A 27,405-nucleotide genomic window follows, 5' to 3' on the forward strand; every position below is an offset into this window, starting at 1 on the left:
GTTATGTAACTTTGCGGAACTCTTCAAGGCGTCTTTCATCAATACCCCATTTGGGGGGTGGGGTTTTTTATGGCCCCTGAGCCCCCCGGGAAATTTTTTGGCCAGGAGAGGTCCCTCCGTGATCTCCCGGGAGGGGGGCCCCCCGCTCTGGGGAAGGACCCCGCATTGGGAAGCGAGTTTTAGTTCAGCAACCTTCCCCTTGAGGCTGAACTACATGGCACATGTCATTAGGATGCAGCGGGATCTGATTAAAGAATCGCTGCATCTCCCCGAGTCCATCTCGGTGAGGATAAACAGGTTTACTCCCCCCGAATGGCCACTCTCAGATCAGTTTCCAATACATCTATGCGGCTACTTTCTCATGCTACTGAGGGGCTGGGAAGCGAGCAGGCCTAGTCATGAGGCGACAGGCCTGGCCCCATTGTGATTTTGCGAGCCCTTCAAGGCGACCTTATGCCCCTTGATGGTTCTGCCTTGTTTGGCAAGACTGTTCGACATTAGTCCAGAGCGAAAGGCGGAAGACGCTGTCTGCCGTCGAGTCCGCTTCTCAGCTCCCCAGAGGTCCTTCTCTAAGAACCAAAAGGGACAGAAGAAGATGTGGTTCGAAGTCGCAGCAGTCCCAACCTGCTCCGGATAACCAGTCCTTCCGTGGCAGAGGAGGACGGGAGGTCTCGTGCTAGAGGCAGGGGGCTCCTGGCAACTTTGGGTCCAGAGAACCTTTCTCTGAGAGACCCACGCAGCAGCCCTGAAGGGTTGCCCGGCTGTCCGTCTCTGGAGGCAGGCGGGGGTTCGAGGCACCTGACTTCTTGGGAGTCCATAACAACAGACAGTTGGGTGCTTGAGTCATATCCAGAGGATATTCAATTCCCTATTCAAGGTTCCCAAATCGCAGCCTCCCAGATGTTCCACCCGACAAAGGGAGGCAGCTGAAATCGAACAGCTGCTAAAAAGAGCCATCCAGCGGTCCCCAGATCAAACCGGATTAGGGTTTTACTCCAGGTTCTTTTGGTGCCAAAGAAGCGGGGACTTAAGACCAATCTTAGACCTTTCCCAGCTGAACCTGTCAGTAACCAACAAAAGTTCGGATGGTCACCCTGCAATCTATACTTCCCCTCTTGAGGAGAACGACTGGATGTGCTCCATAGACCTCAAGGATGCGTACTACCACATTCGGATGGACAGACGATCCAGGAGGTTTCTTGCTTCGGCTGGGAGCCAGTCATTATCAGTTCAGGGTCCTCCCTTTGGTCTCACCTCAGCCCCCAGGGTGTTCACCAAGGTGCTAGCGGTGGTAGCGGCCCACCTGAGGCTCCAGGGATTACAGGTCTTTCCATTACCTGGCGACTGGCTCCTGACGGCATCATCAAGGCATCTTCTGTGCTCAGCCAGGGATTACTTTCTTCAACTAGCACCAAGGCTGGGCATCACGATCAACTGGGAGAAATCTTTTCTGAACCCACACAAGTTATAGATTTCATAGGAGGAAGACTAGACACCAGATCAATGCGAGCCTTCCTCACCCCAGACCATTGCCAGCCTGAAGTGTCATGTGACAGCGATCCTGCAACCATCTCCAACTGCAGCTTGGTCCTGAGGGCCCTAGGTTCTATGGCGGCAGCTATTCCGCTTCTCATTCATGCCCGTGCATGCGGTTCTTCAATGGACCCTTCAAGTTCAGTGGTCCCCTCTTTGTTCTTCTAAACGCTCCGATTGCGGTCAGCAAGCGTGCAGGGACTCCCTTCTTGGTGGCTTCTTTCTCCGGAGCCCTAGGAGACCTTTTGCTGCATTTCCCGAGCCACAGTGACCACGGACGCTTCTTGCCTCGGGTGGGGGCATTCGGGAAAGATTGTCCAAGGCACGTGGAATCCCACAGAGACGTCATTGCATATAAATGTCCTGAAATGAGGGCGGTGCTCCTAGCGCAAGCACTTCACCACGTTCTTCCTCAGGGACTATTGCGATTCAGACAGACAACATGTCGTAGTCTGGTATATCAACAAACAGGAGGAACCAGGTCTTACCCCTTTGTCGAGGCCATGAGAGTCTGGGAATGGGCAATTTCCACAACGCTTTCTGGTAGCGCACATTCCGGAAGTCCAACATCCTTGGACAAGCTCAGTGCATCCTTTCTCCACACGAGTGGTCTCTCAATCCTCAAGTAGCGAAGAAGATTTTTGCCTGGGCAACCCTGTTGCCCCATCCCCTTTAAAGGGATCTCCTTAAGGAGCTAGGAGATACCCTTCAAGATCCATCAGCTGCGGGGGCCCAGGATAAGATTACCTCCCAGCTGGCGAGTCTTAATTCAATAGTGAACTCCTCCATGCGGCTCATTTCTTATGCGGCCGATGGGGCGAGTAGGGCTGCAGGCACAGGTGTGGCCTTGAGAAGGCACGCTTGGATGCGGTTATGTAACTTTGCGGAACTCTTCAAGGCGTCTTTCATCAATACCCCATTTGATGGTTCTGCTCTTTTTGGACCACAGGTGAAGGATACCCTTACCAGGTGTGAGCAGGAGGGCAAGACTCTCTCTGCTGTGGGAGTATGTTTTTCCACTCCTTCTAGACCATACCCCAAAGGTCAGAAAAGTGGGAAGATGTGGTTCCAGAAACCCCAGGGAGCCATGCCTGACACATGTGGTGAGTTTCCCTCCAGGGGCAGAGGAGGGAACAACAATAGCGCGCCCTCGAGCAGAGGGGGCCATAAAATCAGGGCAGCAGAGATTCCTTCTCTGACAAGCCCTTCCAGCATCCCTGAGGGGCTGCCCAGCTGCCCGCCTTCAGAGGCGGTCGGGGGAAGATTATCGCTGTACCCAAAAGCCTGGCAAGACATAACTCAAGACAGATGGGTACAGTCTGTCATATCCGGAGGTTACAGAATTCCCTTCGTTCATACCCCCTTAAGGTCAAACAAATCCCTTCCAGATGTTCCACCCAGTCTAAGGGAACAAGCAGTGCAAGAGATCTCAAAACTGCTACAAAAACGAGCCATCCAACGAGTCCCAGCAGACCAGCAAGGATCCGGAATTTACTCAAGGTTCTTTTTGGTACCAAAAAAAACAGGGGACTGGAGACCCATTTTGGATCTCAGCAGACTAAACAGGTCTGTACAAAGAACGAAGTTCCAGATGGTCACGCTTCAGTCCATTCTACCCTTTTTGGGTCAGGACAATTGGATATGCTCCATAGATCTTTAAGATGCGTACTACCATATCAAAATGGACAGGCGCTCCAGAAGATTCCTCCCCGTCCGGCTGGGAGCCAGTCATTATCAGTTCTGAGCTCTGCCCTTTGGTCTCACCACAGCCCCCAGGGTGTTCACCAAATGTATGGCAGTAGTTACCTCTCACCTGAGACAGCAAGGATTCCAGATGTTTCCCTATTTAGATGACTGGCTCCTTACTGCTACCACCAGACATCAGCTACTACGAGCCAGGAACTACACCATCCAAACTTGCTCCAAGCTAGGTATCACAATAAATTTTGAAAAGTCTGCATTGTCACCTTGTCAATCTATAACCTTTATAGGCGCAAGCTTAAGTACAAAAGACATGTCAGCGAGACTTCCGTTACACAGAGTATTAGATATTCGCCGACATGTACAGGTGTTATTAGGATGCAAGAAAATTCAGGCCAGATTCGTCCTAAAGACATTGGGCCTCATGGCAGCAGCGATCATACTAGTCCCCCTGGCTCGTTTTCATATGAGGATTCTTCAGTGGTTGCTTTTCACCCAATGGTCATTTCTACAACTTCCAATGACTCATATGATCATGATTACACAGACATGCAAAGACCAGCTTGCTTGGTGGATGGTTTCCCCGTCAGTACCCCAGGGCAGACCATTTGTTCTTCCTCCTCCAGTAGCCACGGTGACCACGGATGCCTCCCTGATCGGTGTTGGGGGGGGCACTTTCAGGGCAGAACAGTCCAAGGTACCTGGCAATCCCACGAGTACCATCTGCATATCAATGTCTTGACGATGAGAGCTGTGCTTTTAGCGTTGCAAACTCTTCAGAACTCTCTTCCCACCGTGACCATTGCAGTTCAGACAGACAGTATGTCGGTAGTGTGGTACATCAACAAGCAGGGCGGAATCAAGTCCTACCCCCTATGTCGAGAAGCATTCAGACTCTGGCAGTGGGCGATCTCTTCCCAGCGGTTTCTGATAGCAACGCACATCCCTGGGAAGTCCAACGTTATAGCGGACAGGCTGAGCAGAGCAATCCTCATGAGTGGTCTCTCAATCAGACAGTGGCGGACCAAATCTTTCGCAAATGGGGTCAACCTTGCTGCGACCTCTTCACCACCCCCTTCAACAGCAAGTGCAACAGTTTCTTTTCTCTCCTCCCTCTTCCCGGATACTCCCCCAGAGACGCTCTAATTCACGATTGGCCTCAGGGACTTCTTTATGCATTCCCTCCATTTCCCCTGATTCCCAAACTAATACAGAAAGCTACCGCGCTGGGATGCAAGATGATCCTCATTGCCCCCCTACTGGCCTCGACAAATTTGGTTTCCGTTCCTGCATCATCACCTTCTGGAGCAGCCCTGGCCCCAGTACTAGACCTCCTGATCCATCAGTCGGGCGGGCTGCACCAATCGCTTCAGTCTCTCAACCTCACTGCTTGTTTGCTCCACTTCCAACCTTAGCCAAGCTTCCGACCATTTCCCAATCGGTGTGTGAAATCATCTTGCCTTCACATAAATATACCACCAAAAAAACTTACGCTAGTAAGTGGAAACGTTTTTCTTGCTGGGCAGAGTCTAAAAATATAGATCCCTTTTCAGCCCCTGTCCACCACGTTTTAGATTTCTTAGTGGAACTTTTTCAGGCTGGGTCCTCTTCTGCCACCATTAGAGTTCAGTTAGCCGCAATTTCAAATTTTCATACAGGCCTATCTGAAACTAGTATTATGTCCCATAAGCTTTGCAAAGCTTTTCTTAAAGGGACTACTTTGCTCAAGCCCCCAGTAAGAGATCCCCCGCCTCCGTGGGATCTGAATTTGATCTTAGCTTCCCTAATATTACCCCCTTTGAACCTGCAGCTTCATGTTCCTTGAAGTTTCTTTCTTGGAAAACCCTCTTTTTTGTGGCAATTACTTCAGCTAGAAGAGTTTCTGAACTCCAGGCCCTTTGTGTTCGCCCTCCTTATTTAGTTTTCCATAATGACAGAGTTTCGTTCAGGACTAATCCCTCCTTCCTTCCTAAGGTACCTTCTGAGAGTAATCTGAATCAGTCCATTGATCTTCCGGTCTTCTTCCCAAATTATTCCAACAAAGCTGAACATAAATTACATCAATTGGATGTTCATAGACAATTACGTTTCTGCTTGCATAGGACTAAACAGATTAGAAAATCAGACCAGCTCTTCCTGTCCTATGCTGGCGGTAAACAAGGTCTACCAGTGTCTAAAGTAACTCTATCTAGGTTGTTGACTTCTATTATTACCTTGATTTATCAATTGAGGAACAAACAGCTCCCTGCTAAACCAAAAGGCCACTCTGTTAGGGCTTTAGCTACTTCTATAGCTTTTCAGGCAAGATTACCAATGGAAGCCATTTGTGCGGCAGCTACATGGGCCACTCCCCATACATTCATTTCTCATTATAAGCTGGATGTGGCCTCTAGGAGCAGAGCTGATTTTGGTTCCACTGTGCTGAAGAGTCTGTTCCGATGAGCCACCCAGGACTGAGGTGCTAGGGACGCTGTCCCAACCAGCAAGAATGAAGGCGAGATAGACAACTTGACATTAAGAAGTTATGTACCTACCATAACGTTCCATGTTAGTTGTCTTCTTCTCGCCTTCTTTCTTGCGTCCCACCCTCCGTCCCCCTATCCTAATAGACCGAGAAGAGTTTCCCTCTGAGTTCCTTTTCGCTGGCTTAGTCTTATCTGGTTTGTTCCCTCAACCTTTTAGCTCTGTAGCTAAACATTTGCTGTTAGGACAGGCATCCTTATGTTTGTCTGTAGTTAGGTCTACCAAATGAGATCTGGGGATCTAGCGCTAGGCATTGTGGGATATGGGGAGGCCTCGAGCCAGTAAATAGCTCTCGAGCTTTAGAAGATGGCCGAGTCGGAGCCGAGGATCGGCTCCGAGCCCAACCAACCAGCAAGAAAGAAGGCGAGAAGAAGACAACTAACTAACATGGAACGTTATGGTAGGTACATAACTTCTTAATATGTTAGTCATTGAAAATGTCTTGTCGTAGTAGTTGTTGCAGTCTAGATACTGAAAAGGGAAGGGAAGTGTAAGCTTTATAGGGGTGAATACTGATATGTTCACCTAGTGCAGTTTGAATCAGTATCCAAGTTGTTTTTTAATTTGACTATTTCAGCAAAAAGAGTTGCAGTTTTAACTGTAGATGAAAGTTTTTTGTTGTTTAATATTGTAACTCCTGCTCCATGTTTCTGGCCTGTTCTGTCATTAAGGTATGAAACATAGTTTAGGTTGACGTACTGAGATATACAGTGCATTAGTAGTGCTTTAGCCATTCCCTGTTAAACCCTTTATGCCAGGGTTTTCAGAGTTGAGCCATGCTTCCAGTCTGGAGCATTTATTGTGTATGCTACCAATGTTAAGACAAATTTTCAGGAATTTTCTAGTGTTGCTTTTTTGGGTTTACCATGGTGGCTGGGATTTGGTTGGTTGTGTGTGCTGTTCTGAGTATTTTGTTAAAATATAGTGGGTTCTCCACACAAAAGATAGGACTTGTATGTAGGATGTTAAGAGTTTTAGAAAATAATGTATTTTCTTTCAACACTGAATATGGTAATGAATATTACCACCAAATACAGGGAGTAGCCATGGGAACTTCAGTAGCTAACAGCTGTGCAAATCTGGTTTTGGCAAAATGGGAAGAACAGCATATATATATATATATATATATATATATATATATATATATATTTATAGTGAAGATCTATTAGGCATGACCTACAGTAGGAATATTGCGTTTTATAGACGCTTCGTAGACGGTCTTCTTTTTATAGGCAGGTGGAATAACAGAGCTACAGAATTTTGTTGCACATCTTAATCAAACTACGGATTTTCTAAAGTTTGACATGAAATTTACTTTTGATAGAATAGATTTTTTAGATTTTAGTTTTATATGTACTGAGGGACAACTACACACCGCTATCCATAAGAAGAATGTGCAAGCTACGAAGTACGTACATGCTGATAGTGTTCATCCTAGACATATACACAAAGGTGTAGTAAAAAGCCAGTTTTTGCGAGCCAGCAGACTTAATACATCTGATTTAGATTTTGAAACCGAAATGGAAAATATGGCTATAGAGTTTATTCTGAGGGGATATAATGCTAAAATGATAGGAGAAGCTTAAAACAAAGCTATCTTGATGCGTTCTAGTATTGGCAAACCATATTGATTAGGGAATAATTCTGTAAATAGTCAAAGGAATAGTAATTACTCAAGATGTACTTTGGGTTATTTAACAAAGTACGATAGGGTTTACTAGTAATATTAAGGAAATAAAAAGGAATTGGCCTATTTTACAGTCTGATACTAATAATACATTTATAGGAAATAATTTTTTATTTATAAAAAGGAGCATAATCTTAAGCAACTAGTATGTTATAAAAATATGAAGAGAAGGGGTGGAAGTCATTCTATAATTACTAATAAATGTACGACCCCTTGTCATGATTGTAGTTTTTGTAAGTATTTAAATGTGGTAAAACTTTTATATATCCATTAACACAGACTGAATTTTACTTTAAGGTGTTTGCTACCTGTAATTCAAAAAATATTGTGTACTTAGTCAACTGTGAAGAAATGTCCTAGTTTTTATATAGGAAAAACTAGCATGAAGTTTAAGGAATGAATATCTTCCCATCTCTCAGAAATTCGTAGGAAAGTAGAGACTAATGCTTTGTATAAGCGCATTCAAGAAGCAGAACAGCATACATTTAAGTTTATAGTTTTGGAAATTATTGGTTTTGGAGATAGAGGGGGTGATTTAGTGAACAAAACTGAGTTAGCCGAGTGCAAGCAGATTAACTACTTCAGGGCTGATGTTTTCCCTGGTTTGAATACAGTTAGCAGTGTAAAACCTGTGTTAAAAATCCTGTTACATACGATATATAGTTCTTTAAAAAAGTAATACTTTTAGAGAATTAATTATGTAATTAGGCTGGCTAATTTGTACTAATTAAACTGTGTTCTTTTAGTATACAAGCTGTGAGAAATTAATGTGTTGTGAACATTGAGAAAGAGCTGTGTGCTTGAAAGCTTTGTACTTGTATATACTTTTTTCAGCATCCATTTTATTAAAACAGTTTTACAGTGTGATATTTGGATTTGGGATTGTTTTTTCGGCTTAAAAAATGAAAGGGAAGTGTGGGAAGGATGAGTGGGCTTGGTTTGTTTGAATAATTTTCTTTTTATTGGTTTGAATAATTTTCTTTTAATTGGTTTTGTTAAGGTGCGATAGCTCTGCAGAAGGTAATGGAAATGGCTTGGTGCAATTACAACAAGCTTCCTCACAGAATGGATCTACTCCCACAAGTTCAGGGTGTTTGATATACCCTGAACCCAGTTAACTATTTATGTGAGTTAGATATATAGAATAATTCTTGAATACTGGTGCCATATTAATTCTTGAACAGTGGTACAAGATTGAGGTAGTAACTGGATGATTGACTGGAATGTACTTAAAAATTCTGAACTAAGTTGCCCTGATCTATGTCAGGTATCTGTATGATTTGGGTTTTAGTCATTCCATGTTCAGTGGGCATGTGTGAACTGATTCATTAAAATACAGGATTGTGTCCCAGTCTCTGTTGTTCAGTTTCTTAATTCATTAACCACTACCAGCAGTCTGTTAATTAGCTGTCCTATTCCAGCTACTGGTGGGCTGGACATCAATTGGCTAGAGCTGCGGGGGAAAAAAAGAAATTAAATATGAGAAGATCTTTTCAGCTGAACAAGAAGAGCAGCATTTTACATTTCTTGTTCAGATGAAGCCCTTTTCTAACATTTTGTTTGCTTAGTCACTGAGCTTGAATACCTCAAATTCAGTACCACGACTAAGTTACAGTGAAACAAATGCATTGAGTGGGATTTATATTTCAGGCTGTATCAGCTTGAGTGGGACAAGGCATCCAAGACAGCTAGCATTTCAAGTGTGTTTAACAAGACAGCGTGACCACTGCTGTTGACACGAGTCAGTTAAGTGGTTCTACATGTTCATCCACCTTTGAGAAGTCCATCCTGTCTGAGGGATTTGAACTTCATGATCTGCAGGATTTCCTTTCTTGTTTCGGGCCTGTTGGTTTGTTGGATTCAAGATATTTCCCGAGGAAACATTTTTTCTAGCGACCATTACATCTGCGATTAATAGCATAATGTTGGAGATAGTGAAAGTGAACCTTAACTTGCATTTCACAGGTATCCAGTGTGTATTAGTAATAGTCTGTTTTTCTCTTTAAAGTGGTGTTGAATTGTCCTTGAATCAGTTCCTTCATCACCTTGTTTTCTTTATGGAGTAGAGAATAGGGGGAAAAGCCTTTGCATCGGGTCTATATTAAATTATTGAAAGGAGCAAATGTTGAGCGGCCGAAATATCGAAAGTGCCATTCAAATTACTTGGTTTTGTGTGCCCCCCCCCCCCCGCTAATTATATATACCAACTCCGAAATTGCACTAAAGTGAGGAAAGGGCAAAATTCCCGGTCTTCACTGCACCCCAATCCCATAAACCCGAACTCGAATGTCACTTTCGATATTTCGGCCGTTCGACAATTTAATATAGACCCTTTGGATCTGCACAGTCAGTTTGTGTTTTACACATAGTGGGTGCAAACATTTTGGAAAACAAAACATTTCCCAGTGCAGTGCCAGCTGTCTTTTTTTCCACTTTTAGGTGGCTGACTACCTTTGGAAAAGTATTTCTCAGGAGCCATTCTCCAAGTGGTGTGGTCCATTATTATGTATGTTTCAAGAATGTGTCCATTCAGGATATCTATTCTAAAACATTTTTTTTAACCAAAAACATCTTTATTGAATTCTTACTTATGACATAGGTAATCATACATTTATATGAATGAAAACAAAAAATAATGACATATTTCAGTTGCAAACATTACACATCACATATAATCCTCAGTGAACAGCATTGTTGCTTAACAGCAAAAGGTTCCCTGTTGCAATTCTCCACAGGGGTGCCTTCTGTGTGGAGTCTGCATAACCACCCTGTATTTGCGTGGGTTTCCTTTGGGTGCTGTGGAATCCTCCCAGATTCCAGAGATATGAAGTAGGTAGATTGGGCACACTAAATTTGCCATAGATGTGTGTGTGCAAGTGTATGGTGTGGAAGAACTACAACAGCATGATTAGCCACCTGGTAGTGTAAATCTTTGGTCTAGGTCATCACTGTTGAAGTGACATCACCGACCCCATGTTCAAAAATGAGAAAAAGGTTTTGTAGATAGATATAATCTTCTGTACAGTCATTGTCAATTGATCATTATATAGCTCTATCAGTTCCTGTGTTCCCTTAAATGCCTTTCCCCCTACAAAACATTATTTTGCATGTATTAGTTCCACAATTCCCATTTTTTGTATGTAATTTGCTCCTACCCTTTTCTAAAGATCTCACTTCCAGTTCCTTTATCTTTTTTACTATATTCACTAGTTGTAATACAGTTGGCTTAGACTTTATTTCCATATTCTAGTAATTGTTTTTTGTCAACTGCATCCAGATCTTGTATTACAGCTCAAAAAATCATATAATTTCCTTAGTTACACCAATTTACTTACCCATTATTTTTGACAGAGTAGTCTGCAGCGAATTTTTAAAGGCTGCCAACTCATACTCCCAAAATATATGTTCCCAGTTACCTCTTCCTTCCTTATCACATCTCCAACATTTGCAGTTTACCTGAGGAAACATTTTGAAGTCTGGTTGGTGTATAGAAGTACATATGCAAACACTTCCAAGCCCAAATTCTAAATCTTCTAGACATTGTTGCAAATTATTTGGGAGCCGTACATATATCCTGCCATTCCTTCTTTGTGAATTGCTTATGCAGTTTCTCTTCCCAATCCTTTCTAACCTCCTTTGATTGATTCCTATAGTCATCATGCATTATTTTATAGCCCTACTAATTATCCCTTTTTTAGGATCATAGGAAGTTAGTAAGTTACTAGGCTATTGGCCCTGGAGCCCTTACAAGCCTAGGCAAGAATTTAGCCCATGTTTCAACAAGTCAGCACCCTATGCCACTGTCCACCAGGGACACAGGTAGAGTCCCAGTATTTTCTGTTCCCCATCCAGTTATCCAGGTTGTGCTTAAAAAGAGTTAATGAGGTACTCTGCTTTATGTGGAGAGGGAGTCTGTTCCACAAAAGGGGGAGTCTCTGAGACATACATACTGTCCTGCCAACAAGTCCTTTTGATGTCACAGACCAGGTTGAGGTCACGCGTGCGGGTTACTTGAGGGGAGCTTGACTTGCAGATGTGCAGCAGACCCATCAGGGTGGGGTCTGAGATTGCTTTGTATGCCAGACAGAGGTCACCTCTGAGGAGTCTGTAGGAGACTGAGTAGAGGGACACGGCTTTTAGCCTGTCTGTGTAGGGTAGATGTTTGAGGCCTTAGATTCACCCGGTGAGGAACCTCTGTGGTCACTCCAGCTGCTGCATGTGCTTTGTGAGGTACATACTGAAAGGTGCATTGTACTCAATAATGTGTCTTATAAGGGAAGAATACAGGGATGTTATGACCACCTTGTCCCTGGATTAGATACCTTTACTAATGTGGTGGGCCATATAGAAAGCTTTCTGTACAACAGAGGCAATATGGTAGTCAAAAGCCAGTTTGCTATCAACCTGGGTGCCCAAGTCCCTTACGACTGATTGCGTGCTTAGGACCTTATTATCAATGTAATAATTTGTGGGGACGTCACTCTCCCCAAAAGGGATGATGATGCATTTTTTGGCATTCAGTTTGAGGGCATGTTTCTGGCACCAGTCATTTGTTTGGGTGAGACCCTCTTGGAGGATGTCCATATCACTAGGGGAATTGATGACAGCACCCAGCTTGCAGTCATCTGCAAACTTGTTCAGCCATAGCCCACTAGATTTGGCCAGCACCTCCGAGAAGTTGTATCCCAAACAGCAGAGGCCCCAAGACCAATCCGTGGGGTATACCGCTTGTTACTGGTCTACTACTTGAGGTGGCTTCCCCTTTTTTGACTAGGTGGGTTCTATCAGTGAGCCATTGTTACCCATCTGGTAACATATGGATTGATGCCTAGTTGAGAGAGTTTATCTGTTACACCTAAGTGGGGAATAGTATTGAAGGCTTTGGCCAGGTTAAAGTAGGCGGTGTGCACAGTCTTGCCCTCATCTATAGCCTTGGTGACTGTCTCAAAGATGTCACCCAAATTTAACAGGCATGACCTCCCCTTGACAAAACCAAACTGCATGGGATCAAGTGTCTGGAGGTTGCCAATGTCCTTGTTAATGAGGTCCATGATAAGCCACTCCATGGTCTAGCAGGTCAGGCTAGTTAGGCTGATGGGTCTGTAATTTCCTGGATCGGTGGATGCTCCACCTTTGTGCAAAGGGATGACAGTAGCTGTCCACCACTCGGCTGGGATGAAGCCAGTAGTCAGACTTTGGTTGAATAGGTGCCTAATGGTGCTGCAAGTTCCTGCCTGAGTTGATGTAGGATGCAGCCTGGGATGTTAACAGCTCCCATGGAGGCTGTATATTTTTGCCTTTGAGATGGCAGTGATGACTTGCTCCCCAGAAATAAGGGGGGTGGCAGGTACTGTGGATGTTCTGTTTTTCTTATGGCAGGGGGCAGAGGAGTAAAGTTTTTACTGAACCTGTCTGCCAGCAAGTTGGCTATATCCAGAGCGTTTGTGTTGGTGGTGTCCTTGACCATCAGTTCTGAGCAGATCTGGGTGCTTCCCTTGAGATTGCGGACGTATGTGAAGAAGGCCTTATGATTGTCTCTAGTAGATGTGGCTAGTTTGGACTCGAAGTTTGCTTTGGAGGATTTCACTAATGCTTTTATTTGCTTGTTCAGGCTAAGGAGAGATTGCTTCCAGTTAGGCACCTGCTCCTTCTTGGTCCTGGACAGCAATTTTTTCCTTTTTATTATATAGTTTATTTATTGTAGATGTCCACCAGACAGGTTTACTCTTCCTTGAGGAGGATGATTTTGTCCTGTCTGGTATTCCTGATTCCATGCAGCTATATAAATGCTCATATTGTACTTTGGTGTAGGTTTGGACATATGTGCCAGTTCCTGTGGAGGGGGAGGGGGCTGTGAGGCTGTTTATATCTTCCCCCTCAGTAGGTTGTAATCAGCTTTGGAGAAGTTTTTTTGTTTAACCCTAGCTAGGGGGTCGGGGAGATGGTGACTTCGAAAGTGAGTTCTTTGTCCTTAGATCTTACCAGGGATGCTGCAGTGGATACTCATGTTGGTTAATACCAAGTCCAATATATTTTCACCTTTTATGGGGGTGTCAACCAACTGGTCCAAGACATTTGCATTGACAAAATAGAGGAATCTCTGGGCATTTGTGAGTATTTCTTCCAATTTATGGTTGGATAGTTAGTCACCTAGGATCAAGGTAAAGGGTTGAATCTTGATAGATTCAAAGAGGTCCAGATGAGGAGTGGGCATCTTGAGTCAAAGTTGGAGGCCTATAGCTAGCTATGATTTGTATAGGGGTCTTGTCATTTGTTAACTGCACCTGGAGTGTTTCTGTGCATCATACTGTTTGATCAGCTTAGAGGAGTGTATGTCTTTTATATGTGTCACAACTCCACCTCCTTTTGTTTTGCTGCCCACGGTTTGGGGTCTGAATGAATGATAGGATGAGTAACCTAGTATAGCTGGGGTGCTTTCCACAGCTTTGAACCAGGTTTCCATGACTGCACAAATTTCAGCGTCTTCCTGGATTAAGAATGCTTGCAATGAGCTCAGTTTCATGTTTAGACTCCTAGCGTTTAGCAGCATGACCTTTAATTTATGTTTTGATGAAATGTTCATGTTGGTAGTTTTGACCTCATGGCATTGCCTAAAAAAGGCACTATGGGGGGAGGCAAAATCCTTTGCCAGGAGCCTGAAGCCCAAGGGAGACAGTTGCAGGCCATCTCTGGCAAAGCATCGTGATTTGTCAGTCATGTCATCCCAGGCTGTCAGGTACTGGATCTCCTTGGAATGGCGCCAGAAACTAAGCAAATTGTTAGTCAGTCATTTTTTGCTTGTATTGAGGCATCATTGTGAGTGACAGTAGAATGCTGCTTAATGCTAGGAACATACCTGCCTGGGACACATATTCAGTGAGCTCGATCATATCTTTCTTCGTATAGTCCAGGGAGGTACATCTCAAGTCATTCACTCCATCATGGATTATGACAGAGTTATAACAGTACCTGTTGAGAGACTTGAGTGTATTGGTGATCCTGCCGATTCTGGCACCTGACAAACAATTAACCGTGACTTTCTCCTTATCCAGCCTGGTGACGGGCACATCTGTGCGTTTCACAATGGAGTCTTCTATGACTAATATGCTGAGTTTATGTTTAGGTCTTAGTGGTTATGAGATGCAGGTGTGTGGACAATGTTTGGTGTGGTGGGCAGTGGAGTTTGCATGCGTTTATGCCTCAGAGGTCTCTTTTGTTAGGGTATGCTTTTGTTGAGGACCTCCACATATGTGGGGGTGTGTTGTGTAGGCGTGGGTTGTGTTTGAGGTGTGGTGTTCATGTTGCCAACCTTCTCAGTGCCAGATATACTGGTTTGTTGGGGGGGGGGGGCAGTGACACTTTGTTTCTGTTTTATATTCAAATAAAACTACAAGTGCTGGTCTTTCAGTTAGGATCCCCCTTTCTTTTTTCTGTTTGTCTATACTCTTGATATCAACCCATGATAGGGAAGGTAGTCTGTAACCTACAGTCTAAATGTATTCTTGCCCTCTTCCGTTCTTTTTTCTTTCCCTCTCTGATTATTTGCTTCCGATACTTAGGTTTCTTTGCCAGTTTTATCCAGTCCCCTGTTGCCTATTCTCTGTACCCCTAATTGCAGTCATCCCTATTGGCAGAATCTCCTTTCTCCATTCCAGTGTTGGCATAGTTCATGGAGTACTTTCTGCTACTTTGTGAATACAATATTCTGTATGGCTATTGTTATTTTCCTTAAGGATCTGCATCCAAAATCCTAGTCTCTCCTTATTTCTTTCTCTCCCTTCCATTTCATGATCATCCATTTCCACTTTGAATTATAGCTTTCTGCTTGTGCTACGTATAGTAGCCTTATCTGTGTAGCTCTGAAATACCCCTTCAAATCAGGTAATCCCAGACTACCTTGTTCTACTGGAAGGATCAACTTATCCCACCTGACTCTTCCCATCTTACCCTCCTAGATAAAATCCTTCAGTTCTTTTATTGTTTTCTATAAAAATAGGATAAAATATACCTGACGTGTATAAAACTAAAGGAACTAAAAACATTTCACTGCTTATGTCTTGCTGTCCAGATCCATAAAACGGAACTCCCTGTTTCTCAGTTTTTGTATTATCTTTTGTTTAGTCTCTTCCCACATATCCTTAGCTGCCATAACAGAATCCCTTTTTAATCCATACTCCTAAGTATTTCATCTTATCATATCCCCATAAAAATGGGTATTGCTGAATCAGTTTGTGTGGGATGCGTAATTTGCAGCTATTGCCTTTGTTTTGTCTTCATTAATTTTCTATCCCAGAAAAACTTGAAACTCTCTCACAATGTTCCATAGCACTGAAATGTCCTTTTCTGGTTTTATCAGGTACAAAATAATATTATCTGCAAATAAAGCCGACTTTTCTTGATGATCATATTAAGATATCATTTGAATTTCTGAGGCCCTTATTGTTTTTGCCAGTGGTTGTAAATATTACACAAATAAAGGGGAAAGAGGGCATCCATGCCTAGTTCCTCTGTTCAAACAGAACTTATCAGAGAGGAACCCTCCACTTTAATTTTCATCTCCAATCTTTCATATATCCACCTAATTAGCATTATTATGTCAGGGGATGTGTTCCAGAATAGGTTGGTCATTTCATAACTTTACTAATTATCATTTTTGGTTCTTGACTGTAGGAGGCAGGCCTCCTTTGGAAGCTCTGTACTTTGACGACTTTGAGTCCTTTTCCTTTTGACTACTTTCTGACTTCTATGCTGGTGGATTTACTGCTTAAGATTCATTCCTATTCTGAACTCACCAGGTAAGGTCCCCAATGTTATTTATAACTCTTATGTCCTTAACATTAGATGAATTATGAATGTAGTCGTCTTGATGGATTCCAGATAAGTCAGGATGCTGTTGGTGAGTCCCCTAAGCTATGCAAATATACTTGCCCTCAAACAGGTATAAATATTTTGGGTGATGATGATGATGTGACAGTGTAGGTGTCAAATACTCATTATATTTTCTTGACTTGCAGAAAATGTGTGCACACACTGATTAGAATGAACTGAAGGACTTGGGATATGAATGCTCTTGTACTGATGCCCAAGTTGTTGTGTCATGCCCTGGTGTAGGTTTTATATACAAGCTTCTAAGAAGATGGCAAATATGAAAAGAGAAAAGAATGAATTCTGTCATAGACTCCACAAAGACGTTTTCCTAATAAATCAATAATTAAGAGTGCAAATATATATATTATGTCCCATTGGTGGATACCAGTGTTGAGGTAAGCTGCAAGGATGATGAAGGTGGCCTTCAAGGGATTACTTAAAGAGGCTGTCCTAATTTATCTGATATGTATCAGGAAATCAAGACACCACAGTAGAACATATTACCAAAATAACTGTAGTTAACGTGAGGACTATGAAGAGGTCATGGAGCTGAACAATCGGTGACCTCAAAGGTTATCTGGTATATAAACTGGCATTTGAAAAGTAAAAAGTGAGATCTTAGTCAAGCTGTACTAAAACAGGGAAATGCTGACTACAACTGGTGAGGTTGCCTGGAGACTGAAGTAATATTTCTCCTCACCCCTTCGTGGGTTCTATCCATCCCAGTGCCTCCAGCCATCACTGGGTCTACCTGCTTCTCCCTTCATTCACAAGACTTCACCAAGTGAGCTGGGGGTGGCTAGTATCTTAAGGGTGTCCTGGGTAGGTGGTGTTGGCAACTGCTTCTGTTACTGAGGAGGGTTATATTATGACTTACTTTTTTCCCTGTCCCCACCCCTGTGTTTGTAGGCTACCATCACACTTCCCTTCAGGCGACATCTTCAATGGACACCATCCCTCCCTACCAGTGCCTCAAGACAACCTATCTGCTGATCAGACCCATGTCACCTGGGTTGTGGTTAGGGCTTTATCTCTCTGTCACAGCATTGGATCAGATGGAAGGAACATTTTGAGGAATTCTGAACCAGATAGATATACTGTGTATCAGGCAGCATCTGAATTATTTAATAGTATGAGATTAGTTACTGTTTCCTTAATAGTATCTGAAATTGTAATGATGAGAGATGTCTGAAGTAATTGAAATGCTGCCTTTAATGAGATTCATCTGAAGATTAAAAGACTAGACAAAACCGGGGTAGTGTGGATGACCTGCTTCTTCCATTATTGCATGCAAGGCAGGGATCGTACTTCTGGGGTGCACACTGGAGTGGCCATCCTTTTGTCCCTTTCTTTAAAAGGAATCTGCGAATGTATACCATGTATTAGGGATGATTCACAACTGTATGAGAAAAGCTTGGGTCAGAGTGCCACAGATGAGGCTTTGGTTATTAGACTCCCATTTGGAAGGAGTAATGCATATTCCCTTGCATAGCACAGAAGAATAGACCAGGTCATTAGCTTTGCACAGCTGTGGTAGAGATCTTAGGAGTCTGCTAATTAAGCCTGTTACTATTTTGTGGACTCTGAGTGAAAGTTTATGATGGAAGCAGTGTGTGTTTTTGTGAAGGTGGTCCTCTAGAAGTCTAGAACATAGATGTCATTGCAGCATGCTACCTGGTCTGTTATAGAACATTGAGAGTTGCATTTTCTTTTTTGGCATCATGTTGAATTTATTCAAGATGGATGTTTGGTTCCACTGAGGATATTTCATGGACAGCTGTCAGCGCAAATCTCAGATTGGGAAAAATGTATGGTTTGACAAAAACCTAGAATTGGCATCTCTGTTATTTTCTCAATTATGTTTTTTGTTATTTTTATTTGCCTGACATCGTCATGAACTCTAAATTGTATTCAGCCTGTCCATTGCTGAGTGTGGAGAGGCAAAAACGAGAATCAGCATCTCTGGATTGGAGGTCTTGGCAGTTTCTCAAAAAAATAAGAGATTGTTGTCTTCGGGTGAGGGAGGGAGTGAAGAAGAGTTAATTATTCCAGGCTATTGTTCATGACTTATGGCAAAATAGAAAGTTAGATTGCCAGACAGAGTAGGGTAGTGGCTTCATTCTTGCAGGATCAGAGCTAGTTTGTGTGCTGGAGCAGGATGCAAGTTCTTTAAATCTCTTGCTTTTTATATCTGTTCATCACCAGCCTTTCCTTTCACCCTGAGGTGTAACAAATGAAAGAAAAGAAGTCATGATTCCAGGCAGTAGAATTAATATTTGTCTACAGGGTTGCAAAGCTTATTTTTCCATAGGAGTGTGAGAAGCTTGGTGATCAAGGAGAGCCTTAAAAGTTGTGCTACTGTTGATTGATAACCGCTAACTGAGATAGTTTGGTTATTTTGTGGCTATGGTCTTGTGGATATCTTTCATTGGAGTTGTTCTGAGCATGGCTGTCTGAAAAGAAGTCCTGGAACAGGCTTATGGCAGGCTAAACAGCCGAGTACAATTCTAGAATCCCCTGAGAATACTTGGAGAGCCTTCAAAAGGATCTGAAATATATTGCTAGAGAGGGGAACAGTAGGTCTGCCTTGATTTAGGCTGCTGTGTTTGTGATGGTTTCCAAGAGAAGCAGATGTGAGGTTAAGTCCATGTATATTTGTAGTGTGTAATAGGAACTGTATACATTTGTGTTTGTAAGTATGAGTAAATGTGTGATATTCATCGTGTTACCCTGCTGCAGTCATCGCACTTGGGTTATCCTGCCGTCAGGCGGTCCCGCAGTCAGCCTGAGTTCCAAAGTCTTGGTCCGGCGTCTGTTGCTGTCGCTTCTTCCCTGACATCAGTGCGCCAGGGGTATATAAGAGGCATCCAACGCCATTTTCTTTAGTCTTTCTTGCCGCGCGGTGCCCGAAGCAGAAGCAGTTCGCAAGTGCCGGTCGGCCGACACCTGAGATTTTCGAATCGAATTTCAGTCCGAAGTCTTCAATAAAGCTAAGTACCCTGTTGGGGAACCTTTTCTTGCCTCAGTCTGATGTCAGAAAAAGTTAACAATTGCATTTCTTGTGGGAAGCAAATACCTCATAAGGACTTCCATTCTTATTGTATTCCTTGCCTAGGCCCAGACCACGACGTCACAGGTTGACGGTTTTGTGCTAGGTTTAATAAACGAACTATCAAATGCCGTTTTGACTTCGCACGACATTACTTTGGTACGAAATTTAATTATATCATGCCGTCGGAGCAGCCGACGACCGGCATGCATAAAAAACGCAAGGATAAGGACAAGGACAGGCAGCCTAGGAACAAGCCAGATTCCGAGGCCTGTGCTGGGCCTGTCACCGGTTCTCCGGTTTTCATTGAGGCGCCTACGCAGCCCCTGACGACCGCAGAATTGGAACCCCAGACAGCTGTAGAGTGTTCACCCTGCTGCAGTCCAGGTTACCCTCCCTCCATCCCCTCTGAACTAGCTGGACTTATCTATACCATTCTATCCTATACAACCTGTGTGGTGTATTTGCTTGTGCCTGAAGGTATTGTTTTATTTTTATATGTATTTTTGTATATAGCTATATATATATATATATATATATATATATATATATATATATATGTGTGTGTGTGTATATATATATATATATATATATATTGCCTACCTATTGGGGGCACCTGACATCTGGGGCAAGAAAAACTGAAGAAAATGGCGTTGGATGCCTCTTATATACCCCTGGTCCACTGACGTCAGGGAAGAAGCGACAGCAACCGACGCCGGACCAAGACTTTGGAACTCAGGCCGACTGCGGGACCGCCTGACGGCAGGATAACCCAAGTGTGATGACTGCAGCAGGGTGAACACTCGAACATCTACATTTATGGTAGGTACAAAACTGTACTTTACGCTTGTGTGTGTGTGTGTGTGTGTGTGTGTGTAATATGTATATGGACAGTCATATAAATTCATATATGTAAATGCATGTCTGTGTATATAGTATATGTATGTATACAAATGTGTGTGTATGTGTACAATGGCATATCTACATCTACTTTTGTAAGTGCTTCTTACAATTAATGTATTACTGGCATATGTGTAATACTGTTAATCATTATGGCAGTTGTCGAGCTTTACTTCAACTGTTTTATTGCTTGTTGCCACACTCTGACTGTTTGACCTATATTGTGCCTGAAAAGGACTAGTGTATTTATCACTTCTGTAATTAGCAGATGTAAAAATAGAGTCTGTGTTCACACACAGATCGAGAGAGTGCAAGTCTGCATGTTTTCTTTGTGGGTTTTTCACTAGGTGCTGTGATTTTCTCCCACAGATAAAGACATAGGTGAAATGGCATTTCTCCAAATAATCTGTATGTGTGGCCCTCGTGTTATACTGGCACTCCACCCAGAATTTGGTTTTCTGTCTTGCAGCCACTGAGTGCCATAGGTTGCGACTCCATGTGACTCATAATTAAGTTAAGCATGTAATCAGAGAATGAATGAATTTGCATATGCATAAGCACTCGTGCAGACACGTTTGCATGCATGTTTTGTACATAAATATGCTTATACTCACACACATCTGTCTGTCTGCATAATGTATAAATCATTGTAGTATATGGCAGTTTTTTTCTTTTGACAAAGTAGTTAGTGGAGCCAGTTTTCCAGTTTACAATTCATTTTTATGTACATTAAGTAATGTTCAGTAAAGAGATAAATGCAGTTCATACCCAACAGTTCAGTCTGTAGTCAAAATAAATTCTATTTTCATGTTCCTGCTCTTAGAGGCTTATCACAGTTCATGTTTAAACAGTAATTCTTTACATTCAAACCCATTGTTTTCTCATAGACTAAATTCTGACATAGTAGCTGGCAAAATAAATACACAGTATTTACAGGTACCTCACAACAGTAGAGCAACTTTCTCTGCAGTGCTACAGATGATAAACCAAAATAGCATCATCTTTGTAAAATAAATTTACTTACTGAACTCTTACAACAGTCGAGCATTATTATGTGCAGTTCTGCAGACAAGGGTAAACAAAAAATAATTTTCGTTTCACACAGAAAGGGATGAATCCAACTGGCTTCACCTGTAAAAGGGTTCATCTCTTTTCCCCCTCACAAGGCCAGTCTCCAGATTTCCTTTATTCTTCCTTCTGGAATGTGCAACTTCTCCAGCCCTCTCTGGACCCAGTTATGACCCAGAGGTTATGAATCTGTTTTACATCAAGGTACTGGGCTCTTAAGTATCTGTGTACAGCTATCCCTCATTAACTTTTGCCTCCTTGCTTGTCTCTGGGTTAGTATCCTTAAAAAGACCACCCAACACTGTGCTACTTGTCCCTTCTGAGCATATTTAAAGGGACTAGCAGTGTTATGTTGTAATATTTATATGTGTTTACATGTGCACACGTAGAGAAAGAAATCTTGTAAAAGAACATTATTTTTGAATATCTCTAATTTGGAGATTATAGAGTAAACGGACTAATAGAGAAAATTAGACAAATGTGAAAAGAATACTTTTTTCATTTTGTAAACAGTTGGTCTTCTTCCTGTAAAACATAGTGTCATGTGTAAGAATTAGAATGATCTACTAAATTATTTACAGAAAAGTGGAACATTCAGATTAAGAAAGTAAGTTTTCTTGGTTTCTTTAGCCTTTGGGCACAGGAGAAGAAGAAAGTGTTGCTGTTATTAAATCTTATGATGACCTGAGTCGAAAACTCTGGAATCTAGAAGAACTTCCATTGACTGTAACTTCTGTCCAAGGGACCCACCCAGCTCTCCGATACACAGATGTAAGTATGTGCACATGATGTAGATGAAACACTTTTAGGACAAATTATTTAATTCATGTTTTTATTCTTGGTGGTGAAGAGGGAGGGACATTTCTGTTACAGCTGTAGGCCTTTGTATGCAGACAGATGTATATTGCTATGACTTTCTTATTGTACTGAAAGAAGTGTGGAAAACTAGGATCTGACTTTGGAAGCCTTCTGCAGGGGGTACCTTTTTGGATTTCTTCTAACACCCATGCTCTTTGCATGTTTCTGATATTTTCTCATTCTAGAGGCTGGAGGGGGTGAGTTGTCCTGCCCCACTGCTGGTGTGCACTATAACCGCGTGCACATCTCAGTAGGTGAGGTGCTGAGTTCCTACACTTTGCAGTTCTTTTGTGCTGTTTTACAGTTGTGTCCTTATGTTCACTATGAAAATGTTCCCAGATTCAGTTCTTGAAATGGTGAAACCTTCTGAGAGGTTCTACAGCTGCCAGGTAATGATTTAGGAACCATCAGTACTCTCTACTTTTCAGAGGGCGGCCACGGTGGTGCAGTGGTTAGCATTGCCGCCTCACAGCAAGAGGTTCTCTGGTTCGATCCTCGGCTGGGGTGCCTTCTGTCTTGAGTCTGCATGTCCTCCCTGTGGTGGGTTTTTCCTCCGGGTGCTCCGGTTTCCTCCCACATCCCAAAGACATGCTGCAGGTGGATTGGACACTCTAAATTGGCCCTAGGTGTGCGTGTGAGTGTGCCTTCTGTGGAAGGTTGGGCGCCGGGCTGGCAACTCGACACCGTAAAACTCCACTGCCATTCAATGTGCGGACAAGGTGATCCGCTGTGGCGACCCCTAACCGGGAAAAGCCGAAAGAAGAAGAAGAAGAAGAAGAAGTACTCTCTACTTTTCAGAAAAGGAGCATAGCCCAAAAGAATGTAGTATTACAACTGCAACTTGGTCAGCTACAAGGTAGGAGAAGAACTGACGGGTCCTTCCTCATCTCTCTCAAGACTTCTGCTTTGGAGGGTTCCCAACAGAGGGTCCAACAGGAAGGGTCTGTTATGTAATTCTAGACAGGTAGCAGGGCACTGTAAGGAGGTTAGGAATTGTAGGCCAGGTGTTGGCTACATTCTCCTCCTAAGTAAATTTATGAAGCAGCATCTCACCCTTTAGAAATTAGAAAGCCTGCCCTTATCTAGTGGGGGATTGAAATTGTACTTCTCATCAGCCGATGCTGAGTAGTACACCCTAAGGCAACCCCTTGTGGGGGTGACCAAGGGATGTCTGCACCATCTGTGTTATATCAGAACATCCATAGCATTGCGATGCCTAGGCTGATGATTTACAGCAATTCTTTGAGTCCCTGTGGTTGTACCAGGGACCCAGGGTGTCCAATCTTGAGCGTGCCTTCCTTCCCATACTGAAGGCTCAGCCATGGTGAGCTTGACTTTTGTGAGATTCTCTGCACTGTTTGGGTCCATGAGTTAAGTTCGGTGAGTAGATATCCATCACTTGTTAGATATCTTTGGTATTTGTCTTTGCAAGCATTGAAGTGTCTTCTTATGAAGCAATGGGATTGATGGCTAGGAGCTAGGGCCCAGTATACACCTCAGGATATAAAAATGCTTTTAATGAATACATCTCCAGATGCCAGGGCCCTACTACCTAGTTCCTTGCATATGTTTGTTGTGCACTTAGTGCTAGGGATTAATGGTGGACATGTTCCATCTACTGAGCCACAGAAAATGACTATATGCCTTTTCTTTGTTATCTCTGATTCTGTGTCTTACTGCAAAATTTAATAAGGTCTGAGACTGCCTTATTTCCATTTACTTGCCAAGATGGTTGTGGGTTCAAGCTCTTAGTTTTAGCCATTACAGGAAAACTTCCAAGTGCAAGCTTGGGAAGTCCTCCTCAGTTGTGGCACCATCTGTCTCCACCTCAGAGCCTTGCTGCCCATTTAGATCTTTTGGATGAAGTTTTAAGTGGTACCTCTAGGTGTCTGTCCTCTAGTCAGGCTTATTTTGCTAATTTGAAAACTTCTGCATCTGATCAGAAAATTAACCTGTACAACCACATGCATATACTTTTGTAGGATACTGACTTACACCAGGCACTGGTATGATTTGAGTCTCAGCTCTTCAGTGATCAGGTCAAGATCAATATTTCTGCCATTTAAGCACTTCATGATTTTGTGAAAGTAAGAACTATAGATTCATAGGTTTCTTGCTAAGTAGGCTGTCTGGGCAATCATTTAGAACCTTATCTTACAGCCATGTGAATTTCATGGGTTGATTTGCCACCCTTCTAGATGAGGGCCCCACTGCCTACCCCACCAATAATTCTGTAGACATGTATCCATCCATAAGGTTAAAATTTGAAGGAGGCCAAAGTGTCAGTCTCAGTGATTGACGTGCAGTGGGAGCTTTTTCCGTAGGTAGCAGATTATTTGGGTGATGAAGACTTGTCTCTTCAAGGGGTCTTGGTTATGTTATGATGAAGGTTATGGTCTCAGGAATGCGTGTTTTAATATTAGTATTTCTGAAGTGATGGAAGTCTTGTAGGCCAGATTTTTTATAACCAAGAAGGCAGGTCATAGATCAACACACTGGAGCCCAGTACATGACAAAAAGGAACAGATTTTTAGTCTTGTCTGGAAAGTATGTAGAGAGTTATGTTACAAATGGTGTTTTATAGTCTGCATCTTCCCTGATTGGGGAAGACTAGAGTAGGGAGAAGACATTCTTTGACTTGACTACTTTATGTTTGGTAATTAAGTAGATGGGATAGAAGGAGTTCCTGACTATACTTGATAAACAATGATCGCAGTATAGTTGTTTATGAAGGGATCTAGATTTCTAGTGATTGAAGAATTTAAGCCGGGTCTCCTATCATAATCTGTAAGACAGACTTGTTTCCCAAAGGCAGCTACACTGCGATGTTCTTCGTTCCACATTGCTGCAGTCCTTACTATTGGGTAGTCCGCTGTCCAGTCGGCCCGAATACCAGAGTATATGGCTGACGTCGGTCAGGGCGCATTAGACTGGCCAGTGCGTCAGGGTACTAATGCGCATGACGGCGTCATATCCTCAGTCTTTTTGCCGCATGGTCCGATGCAGAAGCAGTTTTGCGAGTGCAGGTTGGCGTTCTGAAATATTTCGAACCGGAGTTTCAGACCGAATCGGAGTTGGCTAAGTACCCGTTGGGGAACATTTTGGTTTTTTCTTGCCTCAGTATTTTACCGGATGTCAGAAAAAGTGAATAACTGTATTTCTTGTGGGAAACAGATACCTCATAGGGATTACCATACCTTGTGTATACCTTGTTTAGGGCCTGAGCACGGCGTTGTTGGATGCCGCTCTTGTGCTAGGTTTAACAAACGCACTATTAAGAGGCGGTTAGACTGTGCCAGGTTAGTGTTTGGGAACCGTTGCAATTATAAAATGGGGTCGGATGCTCCGACCTGCGCTTCGTCCAAGAAGCGCAGGGACAAAACAGCGAAGCCTAGGGTTGATGTTGATGAACCGGACGTCGGTTCTTTAGAAAACTCAGTAGAGCCAGAGGTTTTGCCAGGAGTTTCTTTGGAGTCTCAGGCAGAGACTTTACTGTTACAGGATGTGCCTTCTCAGGAGGTAGGCCAGGCTGAGGGGCTTCTCAGGTAACTGTTCTTCCCTCTCTTCCCAAGGTAGTTAGAGCCTCTCCTTCTGTTGCCAAAACTTCTTTGAGAGGTAGGCCAAGTTCAGCTTCAGTGGGGGCTTCTCCTAGCATTTCAGGTTCTGTGCCTAAGAAACATATGCTTAAAATGGCAGAAGATTTGATTACTATGATTAGAGGTTCTATGCCCCCTCCTGATAAGAGGCCTAGAGTGGAACCGGAGTTTGATAGTTTTGAACAGTGTTCAGAGGCTTCTGAGTCTTCTGCGGAAGATTTGCAGGAGTATCTTCCTTATTCTGATTCTGATGTGGATGATTCCACTCCTACAGCTTCTCCTCCTGAGGATTTCTCATTTTCAGAGACTCTGCATTCCATGAGGGAGCACTTTAAATGGGAAGGCCAGGATTACTCTGATTCCAGGAAAAGGCTTAGGATTTCTTGTTTTTGCCCCAGCATAGGCCCTTAGCTATACCTCCTGTGTTGAATGTGGTGGAAGATGTTTTTGCAGAGGCTTCCCTGAACCCTGATTCTTTGCCTCCTGCTCCTGTTAAACCTGATAGGTACTATAGGGTGCCTGAAGCTCATAAGTATCTTTTTAAGAGTCCTAGGGCAGACTGGAAACTGTTTCTCAGGGACCTAAAGGTGTTAAGGCCTCTGTGGTTAAAAACCCTGTTCCCACTGATAAAGAGGCAAGGGCTTTGGATAGCTGGGGAAAGAAAGTGTATACTTCTTCCACTTTTAGCCAGCCATGAGGGCGTTGAATTGTCAGTTTCATGCTTAAATATCAAAATTATCTCCTTTCACAACTGAAATCTAAGGTGGATGCTTTGGCGGAAGGTATTGAGTGTAAAGAGTTGCTGGATTTAGTTCATGTGTCTGAACAAGTGGGTAAGCATTCTTGCAATGTGGTTTTGATGCTGTACAGGCCTCCTCGAGGGTGGCTGCCACTAGTTCTGTTCTTCGCAGGCATGCCTGGTTGAGGGATCAGAATTTAGCTGAGCATGTTAAGACAAGGATTTTGGATGCTCCTTTACAGTCTGATGTGTTGTTTGGTTCGCCTGTGGAAGCAGTTTTAAAGAAAATGGAGGACAAAGCTAAGTCTATGCAAACTGTTAAAGATTTTTGCAGGTGCAGCCACCAGTTTAGTAGAAATTGGCCTACTAAGGGATGGACATATCCTGCTTATGATTCCCAGTCTAGGGGTAGGTCTAGACGTGGTAGGGGCAGAGCTCAAGGTTCTTTTAGGCCTAGAACAGGGAGTTCACCTGCTCAGACTTCTGGTGAGGGCAGGGGTCAGTCCTTTCGTAAACAGACCCAATGACCTGCCTTTTCAGCTGCCAGTAGATTCTCGTCTGGCAGCTCCTTTAGGAGGAAGACTGTCTCTTTTCAAAGGAAATTGGGATTTAATTACTCAAGACAGATGGGTGTTGGATATCATTCACCACGGTTACAGGTTTTATTTCCATACATTGCCCCCTTTCAAAGGCATGCCAGATGTTCCTCCTCCACAAAGGAAAGAGGCTTACAAGCAAATTTCTCTGTTACTCAAAATAGGGGCCATTCAGCCAGTCCCTGTATCAGAAAGGGGCCTAGGATTTTATTCTCGCCTGTTCCTAGTACCAAAGAAGGGGAACACGTGGAGACCAATTTTGGATTTATCTATCCTCAACACTTATC

General features: G+C 43.2%; 1 protein-coding gene across 2 annotated transcripts in view; it reads left to right on the forward strand.

Annotated features, from left to right (window-relative positions):
- NOL6 (nucleolar protein 6) overlaps window positions 1–27,405 on the forward strand; it is a 1,772,660-nt gene that overhangs the window by 912,845 nt on the left and 832,410 nt on the right. For both annotated transcript variants that reach the window (XM_044078098.1, XM_044078107.1), the window contains exon 16: window positions 21,960–22,100. In XM_044078098.1, the coding sequence (XP_043934033.1) occupies window positions 21,960–22,100 (141 nt within the window). The remainder of the gene's footprint in view (window positions 1–21,959; window positions 22,101–27,405) is intronic.

The sequence above is a fragment of the Protopterus annectens genome, chromosome 1.part1 (genome assembly GCF_019279795.1).
Source record: "Protopterus annectens isolate FY-2018-M chromosome 1.part1, PAN1.0, whole genome shotgun sequence".
NCBI lineage: Eukaryota > Metazoa > Chordata > Ceratodontiformes > Protopteridae > Protopterus > Protopterus annectens.